This window comes from Sycon ciliatum, chromosome 13 (assembly GCF_964019385.1).
Source record: "Sycon ciliatum chromosome 13, ocSycCili1.1, whole genome shotgun sequence".
NCBI classification, from domain to species: Eukaryota; Metazoa; Porifera; class Calcarea; order Leucosolenida; family Sycettidae; genus Sycon; species Sycon ciliatum.
In genome coordinates, this window is record NC_088655.1 from 9,600,309 (window position 1) to 9,613,629 (window position 13,321).

A 13,321-nucleotide genomic window follows, 5' to 3' on the forward strand; every position below is an offset into this window, starting at 1 on the left:
AAACCTAGGCGGGTAAGGTGAGCGCAACCAAGACAAGCACAAGCTGAAAGTCTCAGCTGTGAAGGATGTTGGCGGATGTACATCCATGTCGATGACGATACTGGCAACACAACTAGACAATTCGGTCAAACCACAATACAAGGACACATAGCAACCTACCACGCAACTTGTGCACCCATCCTCCCAGGGACAGAAGAAAGTGCCAGCACGACCATGGATATCAAAGGGCCTCAGTCTTGAAAGAGATCAAGGATAAGCACAGAAAACACAGAATTTACCGTCACTCGCGCTCACCTGGCGACTGGAACACATTCACTGCCCAAAGAAACCGTGTCGTCACTCTCCTGCGTCGTGCAAAATCCGACTTATAAACAACTAGGGGTGAAAGTTGGCACTGAGATCCCGAGTTCGAGTACTCTGATTTTCTCCGATCGAATATTCGAGTATTCGAGTATTCTTGATATCCTAAAAAATCGCACACCAAGGGCCTTAATAATCACATGATACAACCCTGATTGAACCAATCGGCAGTCCTTTTCTCGAGTGTATTGATTGGTGGGTCATTTGGGCTCTCTCTACTGGTGAACAAATGTTAACCACACAGTCTGCACATCAATATCTGCCGACTGCTGCTGTGAAACTGCAGATTTCTGTGGTAAATGCATGTACCATGTATGAGCGAGTACTCTGATTTATTCCGAGTACGATTATATTTGAAAAATCCAAACGAGTATTCGAATATTCGGTATAATTGTTTCACCCCTATAAACAACTCAACAGCCTCCTCTATTTCCCTACACCGCCTCATGAAGCACCTAACTACAGTTGCAAAACACCGCATGCCCGAACTCGTGAGCCAAACAACTCCTGAAACGACACTAGCACAAAAAGCCGCTACCCTCAATGAATTCTTCATTTCACAGAACAAGCTGTCTGTGGCCAATGCAGATGAGCAAACTTCATCCATCAACACCACCCCTGTCATCCCCAGGCCCCTTCAAGAAATCTCGACCTGTCAAGCTGAGGTCGAAAAACTCCTTCGCGAAGTTGACGCCAACAAAAGCGCCGGGCTCTACTCTATACCAAACGGCTTACTCAAAGAAGCAGCTAAAGAACTGGCACCGTTGTTATCGTCCCTCTTCAACCTATCATTCCAAACCGGAGAAATCCCACGGGAGTGGAAAGACGCCACCATTACTCCAGTGCCCAAGCCTGGTGGCCCGACACAGCCAACAAATTATAGACATATCTCTCTCTTGAGCACTACATCAAAACCCAGGAAACATTCTACACCGACACCCCTACAAGCATATAACACCCCGCCCACCCAACCAGCAGTCCAGTTTCCGTGAGAAAGACAGCACTGAACAGCAGCTTGCTCGTCTTGTCCATACCCTCTCAACTGCGAGAGACAATAGGAAACATGTCACAGCCTGCTTTTTCGACCTCAGCCAGGCATTTGATCGTGTGTGGCATGCAGGTCTTCTAGCAAAACGTTCCCACTATGGTGTGCGGGGTAACGCACTGGAGTGATTCCGATGGTACCTGTTGGGGCGTCGGCAAAGGGTCCAGGTGGATGGCGACCTATCGCCTTTCCTCGAGATCCTTGCCGGTGTCCCTCAAAGATCTCTTCTTGGGCCGCTTCTATTCCTCGTCTACACCATAGACCTTCCACATGCACGTGAGAATCCAGGCACAACCTGTAGCCAATTTGCAGACAACACCACTCTGATTTCCTTAGCGGGAACTCTTCAACACTGCACCCGAAACCTACAACAAAGCGTCCCAGCAGCTGGAGACTGGCTTCAAAGATGGCACCTGCTAGTTACTGTGAATATACAAAATTTCGGTGCTGAAAAATTTCGACACGTCACGATTTTTGACATTTCGGCGGCGATTTATTTTTGGTGTGGGGTAGAGGGCATGGTATAGTGCGACAGATGCTGAAAAAAATTTCATCGGCGTTTTGGGTCGGTGCCGAATACAGCCGAAATTAACCTTTTGAGCACGCGTGACGTTCTGACACGTCATGACCACTGCCACTGTGACACGCGTGACGTTCTAGGACGTCACGAGTCAGTGCGGAACTACATCGATCCCGCGTTTCTTCCGTGGCGTGGCGTCGAGCTGTACCGCTGCACAGAGGACTCCTAGTATGTACGCGTACCGTAAAAAAAAGTGCGAGTCGCTCCGTAAGTTTGAACTGGAGTTACATGCGCGTGCATACATTTCCAAATACCAATTTCGCATATAACTACCTTATGAAAACGGTCATAACTTTTGTAATCTTTGTCGTATTTTCAAAACGAAAACAGTTCTGTGCTCAGGATACATGAAAGAATTGTTTGAAATCAAGTTTGGTCACATAGAGTGAATTAAATTTTTTTACTGCGCGGCAGAGGTTTTCAATGGGCCCGGGCTCAAAAGGTTAAATAGCTGCCGAAAATTTGTATATTTACAGTATTCCCACGTCCGCAATGCAATGGGGTTTATGACTTTATGCATAAAACATGGCCGCCACCTTCCCGAGGGACAACTTGTCCCATATTTGGCAGATACAGCCAGTTGTAGTACATTTGTGGGCATGATCGTACAGAGATAGTGACCTTTGATGCAGGATTGGTATCACAGTGTGTACCGTTTTAGTGCACTTGCCCCTCAAGATCAAAATTAATAGCGGGAGTATTATTCATAAACCCATTGCGTCATTTGTTGTCCTTATCGCTCCAGGGATGCAAGTGGTAATGCACTCGGACTTGGCATTGATGCAGAGAACTACACCAAATTCGCTAACTTGACGACTCTGTAAGTTAAGAGCTGTGTAGTAAAGAGCTTGTGCCAGTGGTTGTGAGACTCACCCACTCACCCCCACCGTTAGGCGCTGCATCTGCCGCTAGGGTTTATCGGGTGTTAGCGGCCGTCGTGAGTTCCCTTCGGGAACGGATACGATAATTTACTTTTTTACACCAAATTCGCTAACTTGACGACTCTGTAAGTAAAGAGCTGTGTCATTATAGAGTTTATTGGGGCATTGCGAATATGTATTTTTTTCCAATTTTTTTAAAAACTTCACTTCTTAACTCCAAACTCCAAAAACAGTCTCTTCACTGCGATTAAAATTAAAATTTACATTACACCAAATTTTCGGGCCTGGCCCATCATCATAAGAGACCGTTTTTGTAGTTTGGAGTTGAGAAATGAAGTTTCCTCAATGTGTAAATGGCTGCTTTAGTTAGAGTTTGCGGACAATTAGAAAGTTTCTTTTTTCTTATGGATGCGGACTGTCGCCAGTCATTGTGTCAATAGTACACCGTGCAATGTTACGAACTCCGTAGACTGTAGAGGATTTACTACCTAGTACCTATAGTACCGGTCCTGGAGTACCGCTCAGGTGTGACCAGTCACACCTCATTCACTTCCCGTAGAAGTTTTCTGAACCGACGTTCCTGGCCTGCTGACCCCATCTGGCCAGGCTACGCTGGTTTTAGTCAGACTATGAGTACAACTTACTGCTAGTCTGATTTCTCCCATTCCTGGCTCAAGAGCCCAGGGGTGTGGAGCTACGCAGCATGCTGGGGTGCGTCCTCGTTTGACTACCTTGTACATGCAGCCCTTGGAACTAGTTTATACCACTAGTCCAATATCAACCCTCATGCTTGACACACAAAACACAAGTTTGTTCCAGTTCGCCTCAAGGGCCGTCTTTCAAGTAACTAATACTTAGTTATGACAACATCTCGGCTTCGGCCGAGGCCAAGCTGGCGGCGTCGTCGACGGCCGCGTCGGTCGTTGCCGTCAGGCGTTCACGTTCAGCCTTTGCGGCGTCTCGGGCTGCAGTGACGGCGTCGTCATGCGCACGATTACGAGGCGTTGCCGCCGTTGCGAGTCTTGGTCGTTTCGGGGGAGGGCCCTCTTCAATTGCGGCCGAGAATTTCTTCAGGGCCATTAATATGGACGTCAGTCCGCCTGCGATAGCCCGGAGCTTCTGGGCATGCGAGTGCCGATGCAGGGCCTCCAGTGCTGAGGCACCTGCCTGCAATGCAACGATCAGTTCTTGTTGATGCGCAGCATGTCGTGGAAGTCGCGCCTCGGGTGCGCCACGCTGTTGCTGTCTGTCAGCCATTCTCAACACTGTTCAAGAAGGAGACACACATAACAATGTTATAGCATTATCGCTTGATCCTGGTCACAGCACCAAATGTCATGGCCGGTGATCCATCTAGTGGCACCAGGTCGTCAACCAATATAGTTGACTCAAGCAGATAAGTAGCTCACCTGTTTTCCGGCTCACACAAGGTAGTCGAAGGTTGAAGGGGAGCGGTCAAAGATACTTTTATTCGGTTGAAGAAGGCGGCTTTTATGTGATTTTGTTATAGTATAATTGTGATTTAGCATCCCCCCACCTCACAACAGAGCAACCGAGTTTTGCATTAAGCTGGGAGTGCCGATTCGAGCAACTGGTATAATGGCTCGCAGCTGAGCAAAATGACTCCGCTTGGAGCAGGCGAATGACTCCGCATGGAGCCGGCAAATGACTCCGCATGGAGCCGGCAAATGACTCCGCATGGAGCCGGCAAATGACTCCGCATGGAGCAGGCGAATGACTCCGCATGGAGCCGGCAAATGACTCCGCATGGAGCCGGCGAATGACTCCGCATGGAGCCGGCGAATGACTCCGCATGGAGCCGGCAATTGACTCCGCATGGAGCCAGCGAATGACTCCGCATGGAGCCGCCGAATTACTCCGCATGGAGCTGCCAATTACTCCGCATGGAGCCGCCGAATGACTCCGCATGGAGCCGCCAATGCCTCCGCATGGAGCCGCCAATGACTCTGAATAGAGCCGCCAAATGCTAGATATATAGAGATGCATAACCAGTTGAGAGCATATATTCTCATGGACTATACAGATACCGTCATGTGTGCGCCAGAAACATGAGTTGAGCTAGTGGGTGGGAGGGTGGGAAGGAAATTGTTTCGGGAACACCTGTTCCGCAAGTTGCACGCTCGAAAGTCCAAACAGCAATGACATGAAAGAGACATTGTACAGGATATTGAAGGGCGCGTGCCCACGTGACTCGCGCATGCGTGCAGGTTGGGCCAGCTCGCTGGGCTGGCTGCTAACTCGCGTTAGCATGCTAACGCTCATTTAGCATCCCCCCACCTCACAACAGAGCAACCGAGTTTTGCATTAAGCTGGGAGTGCCGATTCGAGCAACTGGTATAATGGCTCGCAGCTGAGCCAGCAAATGACTCCGCTTGGAGCAGGCGAATGACTCCGCATGGAGCCGGCAAATGACTCCGCATGGAGCCGGCAAATGACTCCGCATGGAGCAGGCGAATGACTCCGCATGGAGCCGGCAAATGACTCCGCATGGAGCCGGCGAATGACTCCGCATGGAGCCGGCGAATGACTCCGCATGGAGCCGGCAATTGACTCCGCATGGAGCCAGCGAATGACTCCGCATGGAGCCGCCGAATTACTCCGCATGGAACTGCCAATTACTCCGCATGGAGCCGCCGAATGACTCCGCATGGAGCCGCCAATGCCTCCGCATGGAGCCGCCAATGACTCTGAATAGAGCCGCCAAATGCTAGATATATAGAGATGCATAACCAGTTGAGAGCATATATTCCATAAATCGGCACTCCCAGAGCGGATCACAAAGTGCAGCTACCTGTGATATTTGTAAGCAGTGCAAGCTCGGTAACGATTGACTAACAGGAACTCGATATCATGGGCTGAGGCCATTGCCACAGCCACCCATGCTTTGGCTGCTGGTGGCCTCTGAATGTTACTCGGGCAGACATGGCTTTCCACCTTCCCGCCTCTCTGAATATCGAGTCCGGCAGCTGATTCGAAACGAGTGGCCGGTGTATGACGCCAGGCCATAGCCACAACTGATGAGCAAGATTTTCGCAGTTGCTGCAAAGCCGATCGATTGGCATCTGCTGCTGGTGCCGCTAGCTTTTCCAGGTGCTGCCACAATTGCAAACCACTCTTTGCGATTGGCTGGTCTGCTTGATTGACTGTCCATTGCCCTATCCCCGGTTGCAATTGTTTGCGCACCAGCCAAGTGCACCACTTGCATCAGTGAATAGCAGCAAGTTGGGGGACGGCGTCCACTTAGGGTGTATTCCAGGAGCTAAGGCCATCAGCGAAGGTATTTGAGGCACTCTTCGGAGAGCTTGATCAGGTAATACGGCTGCCGGTACCAGTTGGCAAGTGACCACAATCTGCAATGTGCGTCCTGGGACTATCACTCTTGTAGCAAACGAGAGCTTTCCCAAAAGATACTCGAGTTGACATTGGGTAGTTGAAGCTGTGTTGAGAGTGGCCCGTAGGAGGTCGTGAAGCTTGGCAAGTTCGTCCATCGGCAGACTGATGTGAGCGCGCGGGTGTCCAGGATGACGCCGATAAACGTCAGGACGTGGGCTGGACCCTCCACTTTTGCTGACGCCAGAGAAACACCGAGGTATGTAAACGCACGGCGCCGAGTAGCGAGTTGCTGGCGAGCTAACACAGGTCCAGAGCATACATCGAGGAAGCACTTTTGCTGACGCCAGAGAAACACCGAGGTATGTAAACGCACGGTGCCGAGTAGCGAGTTGCTGGCGAGCTAACACAAGTCCAGAGCATGCATGGAGACAGAAACGTTAGTCGAGGTATTTCCCGTAATGGGAAGATGCCAATAACGTCAGGAATTGAGCTGGACCCTCCACTTTTGCTGGGGCCAGAGAAACACCGAGGTATGTAAACGCTCGGAGCAGAATAGCGAGTTCAGTGCTGGCGAGGTAACACAAGTCCAGAGCATGCATTGAGGAAGTAACATTAATTGAGGTATTCCCCGTAATGCAACAGGCGTGGGAGTGCGAACTGCCCGCACACAATCCATTCACTGGCGGATGCGACAGAGTTCCATATAGCTGGCCTGGAGTGCAGTACAGTCTGAAGGGCAGGACGCTCTCATAACAGTATTGATCCTGCCAGCGGTTCAACAAGGGCCACTCCTCCGGGCAGACGGGAATTCGGCAGAATGCACTTTTAACATTGAGCTTAGCAAGATACAGCGGGGCGAGCAATTGTCTAATCATGTTTGCAGCATTGTCATCTTGACATTGTGGAGAGACACCGTCTGCTGGAATGTAATCGTTGACACTTCGACCCTCCAGGCTTTACAAAGGGTGTGTCGTGTGTAACTTCCCGTTCGTCTAGGAACCGCATCTACGCCGGAACAGCACAGAGGCGAGAAAGGGGGTGAAGAACACGGGCCAGCTGTTTCAAGCCTGCTGCAAGAAACGGATCGGCCAGCTGTTCCAAGCCTGCTGCAAGAAACGGATCGTTGCGCAGAAATATAATCTGGGTTAGCATGTGACCGTGTTAAATTCAATGGATCCCAGTTAGTTGAGTGGTTGCCGATGAAACCTACCACAACCCCAAAATTACGACCATGTGCAACATACCTCCGGAGCATAGGATCAGGATGTGAGTCCAGTAATTTTGAGAAGTGAGAAACTGAGTGCTTACACAGTTACTGATGAGGCCTTACACTTTGCCCTGGGATGCTCCTGTCGGCACTGGAGGTAGCACTGCCTGAGCTGACGCGTGCAAGCGCCGTACTCGTAGTAGCGGCATACGGTTGCGGTACGTGATGCGGATCTGTACTGGTGAGTAGGACGAAATGCGCACGGAAATGCTGGCGAGTGCACTGAGCTGCACTGCTGGCAGGCGGGTCGTGCTGTTCCAGTACACCGCGAGGCGCAGTTGCCACAAGTTGATATTGATAACCTGGCTTTGGAGATTTATTTTATTTTCCATTGCTATCAGGTTCGGCTTAATTCCCTCTGTGCTGCGCTGATGAGTCCACAAAGGACGAAACAGTTGTCCGCAGATTGAGTATTGATCACGTCCAGTTTCTAGGTGGCAAAAGCTGGCGATTGGCCGCGACGATCGTGGCCAAATACGTCCACAGGCACTCGTGAAACGCGGTGAGGAACAGTGGAACACAGACCATTCATGAACACTGTCCAGGTCTCAACTCAAGTGCTGCCGTCATGCAGCCTACGAAGCGCAGTTCTGGGTTCGGATTCAAATAAATGCTAGTGCGCCAGAAGAGCAACATATGTCATGAGGGGCTACGGAGTTGGAACGTCGCCGGAGCTGGACTGACTGCAACTGTATCGGGCAGCAGGAAATCGAAGTCCACGAACTCGCCTCTCTGGACGCGATCAAGAAGGGCCCGTATAGGACAGTCAGGTTCACCTGCTGTTGGTGCTGCATGCGCATATGGCGGTCGTCACTGCACCGGGCTCCCAGTAGGGTCCGGCCTGCTGGCGGCGAGCGGCGATACGGATCCAAGTAGAGCGAGGAGAAGCTGGGTGGCGTTGGTGACGGCAGTGGACAACTCCCGTTGTTACTTCCAACAGAAAATCAAAGTCCACGAACTCGCCTCTCTGGATACGAATTACGATCGTCAGGCTCGCGCCTGCTGTTGCAGTGGTGGTGCTGCGTGGCGGCCGTCGCTGCGTTCGCAGTAGGCGGGCGGCGGAGCCAGGTAGAGCGAGGCGATCCGGAGAGGCTGGACGCCGGTTGGTGACGACGACATTGTTTCAAGGCACAAACAAGGGTCGCTGAGATCGCGTGGATGTACTTCATTTCAGGAAACCTGATGATGGCGCAAGCTAAAAAACCACAGTCGACGTTCCACTGTAGACGACGACATTGTTTCAGGCACCAACAGGCACCAACAGGCGTCAATGAAGTCTGAATTGAAACGCAGAGATACGAGAATGCAAGCTTGAAAGTCTAACGAAAGGAAATTGTTTCGGGAACACCTGTTCCGCAAGTTGCACGCTCGAAAGTCCAAACAGCAATGACATGAAAGAGACATTGTACAGGATATTGAAGGGCGCGTGCCCACGTGACTCGCGCATGCGTGCAGGTTGGGCCAGCTCGCTGGGCTGGCTGCTAACTCGCGTTAGCATGCTAACGCTCATATAATAATTAGTAGGAAATATTTAGTATAGCTTCGGGGAGCTCGCTCACCCACATTACATGATAGTGTTACAAATATGAGTGATCTCCGAGGTTATTCGTACGTCGATCGTGCGACGGAGCCTGGAGTACGCTGTCGGGTGTTGCTGCAGCTAGAGCGCGCCGCCTCCGTACGCTGTCTTGATTGGGTCACCCTTCATCTTCTGCCCCGTAGGCTCTTCCCTCTCATTACCCCGTAGGGCGCTTCACGGTCAAGCCGCGACCTCTCCCAAAAAGGGATAACGGAGTCCGCAGTGCGTGAAGCACTTGCAGGACCCTTTACGTCGTACGACGCGAGAAGAGGGGCCTTGCTTGCTCGACTAACAAAGGTATCAGCTCCCTTGCAGGACTAAGCAGGGTCCCCTCAAGCTCAACAGTGTAGTGAGTACAATGCTGACGACTTGTACTGAAGGTGTTGCCGACGTACGACAACACTTGCGACTCTAGGCCACGAGTTGTAAGCCATGATTGCTCAACTAACGAAAGTGCCAAATCCTTCGCAGGACTAATCATGGTTCTTACAGAACTCTAGAATATTTCGGAGCCCAGCTTTTGGCTGCTGAATCTCATTGCGTGGTCGCTTTCACGACGAGTCGAGTCCGGGTCATGACAGATGCAGTGAATGGGATTTTCGGTCTTTGACCACATGGTGGGGAGCTGATCTACTCGCCTCCCACCGCTTTAGGAGCTGCATCTGCGCCTTGATCCTTGAAGGGTGGTGGCGTTCCTACGGATGCGGAAAACTCGGCCTCTATATAGAGCAACCGAGTCTGACGCGAACCGTGAAATTTTTTTAATTTTTTTCTTATATTAATTAAGGATAAACGTTTCGAATTGTCCGCAAACTCTAAAGCAGCTACTTACACATTCAGGAAACTTCGCTTCCCAGCTCCAAAAACCATGTCTTCACTGAGATTCAAATTCAGATTAAGATTTAAATTGGGTTTACACTGCTGTGTACTGTAAATCTTAATTTTAATTTGAATCGCAGTGAAGAGACCATTTTCGGAGTTGAGAAGTGAAGTTTTCCTAAATTGATTAAGGAGCTGCACACGTAGCAGGCTATACCACGGGAGAGCTCAAGACGGTTTCTTGCACTGCCACTGTAAAGCACATTATTCCCAGGATATGATCAACGCATTCTATTCTCAATAATAACCCTTTATTACCGGCCTGCAGACTTTTGATCATATATGATCGAAAGTCTGTAGGCCAGTAATATCTTCGTAACTCCATCATTTCTTGTGCGAATTCAACAATCGAAAGGTCTATTTGGTAGCGGAAACTCCAAGCTATCCAATGCAATAATCCTAAAAAGAAGAGTTACGATGTTGCACGCCAGAGATATCGCGCGACGTATTTTCATCTCGGCAAATTCAAACTTTTGATCGATCACTTCGCCATTTTTGGGGGAAATCCCTTTTCGTGTGGTCTTTGAGCGACTAAACACATGATAATGACGTAGTCGGCTGAAGTTTGAATCGTCTCAATCAAATTTGAGCGTTCTGCGATGAAGGAGAGTGGAATGGCGTTGATGGGACGAATTTGCTTGCATATCAGGCTTGGAGACGACTTTGCTGTGTTACTGCGCCTGATTTGTGGAGATTGGATAAGGGAGCTTGGTACCCTGGCGTTGCTTTCGCCAATAGCTTTCTAACGAGCCCTAGATTGTGAAAATCAAGTGAAGGAGACCAAAGTTATGACCTGGTGAAGTTGGAAATTGTGCTGAAATTCGTAATTCTGGTGCATGCTGTGCAAGTAATCCGGTAATAAAGGGATAATTATAGAAATTGGCAATTTAGAGCGTCAGGCTCCTAAGTTCAGTTTATAGTGTGGAGTAGAGCGTCATGACTATGATTGTATGGTCTTACGACATAATACTGTCATGTGCTTGTCTTCTTTGCAATTTAACATGTGCCTGTCTTCCTTGTTGACATGTGCCTGTCGTTTAAACATATGCCTGTCATCCTTGTTAACATATGCCTGTCGTTAACACGTGCCTGTCGTCCTTGTTTTAACATGTGCCTGTCTATGTCGACACAGGAAACTGAGTAATGCCGGCCTGTCTTCACTGCCAGCCAATTTCTTTGAAGGGTTCGGAAACCTGACTAGCGTGTAAGTCTCATTGCCGTACCTGGGATTGGTTGTTCTCTGTTGTTCAGAAAGTGCCACTTGTAATTGGAGGAATAGGCTACATTCCGGTTGGACAATCGACTTGGGAACAAACAGTTTTGCTTTTTCACGGGTGAGCGCACCAAAAGAGTGCATATTGATCCTGTCCCTGCCAAGCCTTGATCCGGGGTGCTGGCCATGTCATGGTGAACGCAAACTCAAAATGCACTCACCTGCATACCCAGGTTCAGAACTAAATTTATTGTGCGCGCGCGCCTGTGTGTGTGTGTTTGTGTGTGCTTGCACGAAAGTGTTTATGTGTGTGTGTGTGTGTGTGTGTGTGTGTGTGTGTGTGTATGTGTGTGTGTGTGTGTGTGTGTATGTATGTGTGTGTGTGTGTGTGTGTGTGTGTGTGTGTGTGTGTGTGTGTGTGTGTGTGTGTGTGTGTGCATGTACGCTTGTGTGTGTGTGTGTGTGTGTGTGTGTGTGTGTGTGTGTGTGTGTGTGTGTGTGTGTGTGTGTGTGTGTGTGTGTGTGTGTGTGTGTGTGTGTGTGTGTGTGTGTGTGTGTGTGTGTGTGTGTGTGTGTGTGTGTGTGTGTGTGTGTGTGTGTGTGTGTGTGTGTGTGTGTGTGTGTGTGTGTGTGTGTGTGTGTGTGTGTGTGTGTGTGTGTGTGTGTGTGTGTGTGTGTGTGTGTGTGTGTGTGTGTGTGTGTGTGTGTGTGTGTGTGTGTGTGTGTGTGTGTGTGTGTGTGTGTGTGTGTGTGTGTGTGTGTGTGTGTGTGTGTGTGTGTGTGTGTGTGTGTGTGTGTGTGTGTGTGTGTGTGTGTGTGTGTGTGTGTGTGTGTGTGTGTGTGTGTGTGTGTGTGTGTGTGTGTGTGTGTGTGTGTGTGTGTGTGTGTGTGTGTGTGTGTGTGTGTGTGTGTGTGTGTGTGTGTGTGTGTGTGTGTGTGTGTGTGTGTGTGTGTGTGTGTGTGTGTGCATGTACGCTTGTGTGTGTGTGTGTGTGTGTGTGTGTGTGTGTGTGTGTGTGTATGTGTATGTGTGTGTGTGCCAACCTGTCGGAAGGCTACCTTCTTGCCCACAATCCAGTGTGCCGTTACTATATAGCTTTCATGGCTGAGGTTGTTGGTATGTCTGTTGGCTCTGGGTTCCCAGTACTCAGTAGCCGAGCCTGGTTGGTAAAGTAACTCCAATTTCACTTCAAGGTACCAGTGCACCTAGTGTCTGCTTCTATCAAAGCAGCGTGCTGTCTATACTGGTTACCCCAGCAAGTGTAGGGTGTGCATAGGTAACTGTCTTGGCCGTTTTATGCCGATGTACTCCGTGTGGTGTAGACCAGGTGTGCATAGGTGGTCGATTCACATGGCTTCGCCAGTTGTGTGGATTAGACAGTTATCTGGTGCAAGTCTTGATCTGTCTCATTCAGATCTTGTTCGCTATCGTTGCTATAAGAAAAAAATCTGTGGGTGCACATCCAGTGCATTTGCAGATTTGCGTGCTTCTCTTGCGACGGGCGTATACATGGTACATGGTGTGTGTGTGTGTGTGTGTGTGTGTGTGTGTGTATGAATGCATTTGTGCATGTGTATCTGTGTGTGTGTGTGTGTGTGCGTGCATGCGTGCGTGCGTGCATGTGTGCCTGCCTGCCTGCCTGCTTCGCAGGAATCTGTCGAACAATGCCTTGACAACATTGCCAAGCGGTAACTTTCATTCCAATGTATTCCGCCTGACATTGTAAGTTCATGTAACTGTTTTGAACATGTCTAAGACTGCTGGTGTATGTGTTATATCTAACTTTCTTCACCTGCTCCCAGCCCCGTGACATCTCCACACTTATACAATGGACGACGATAACTACATTTGAAAGACGGTATATTGACATGACGACGAAACACAACTAGACATGATGAACTCAAGACGAAGACTGCTTTTCACACCACATCAACATCAACACGCACATGCACCAATACCACGTACACACGACGTACACAAAATAACGTACTACAACATATGCTTCACCTGCCTGTGCACTGTATGCAGCTTGGAAAGTCAGGTATCCATGCGTGCAGCGAATGAGATGGTCTGTCTGTCTGTCTGTCTGTCTGTCTGTCTGTCTTTCTGTCTGTCTGTCTGTCTGTCTGTCTGTCTGTCTGTCTGTCTGTCTGTCTGTCTGT

General features: G+C 49.6%; 1 protein-coding gene across 1 annotated transcript in view; it reads left to right on the forward strand.

Moving 5' to 3' along the window:
* The window catches only part of LOC135829699 (uncharacterized), a 163,336-nt gene that overhangs the window by 108,478 nt on the left and 41,537 nt on the right, over positions 1 to 13,321 (forward strand). Inside the window, exons 22-24 of the mRNA XM_065342090.1 lie at positions 2,731 to 2,805; positions 11,078 to 11,149; positions 12,810 to 12,881. Of these exons, the coding sequence (XP_065198162.1) occupies positions 2,731 to 2,805; positions 11,078 to 11,149; positions 12,810 to 12,881 (219 nt within the window). The remainder of the gene's footprint in view (positions 1 to 2,730; positions 2,806 to 11,077; positions 11,150 to 12,809; positions 12,882 to 13,321) is intronic.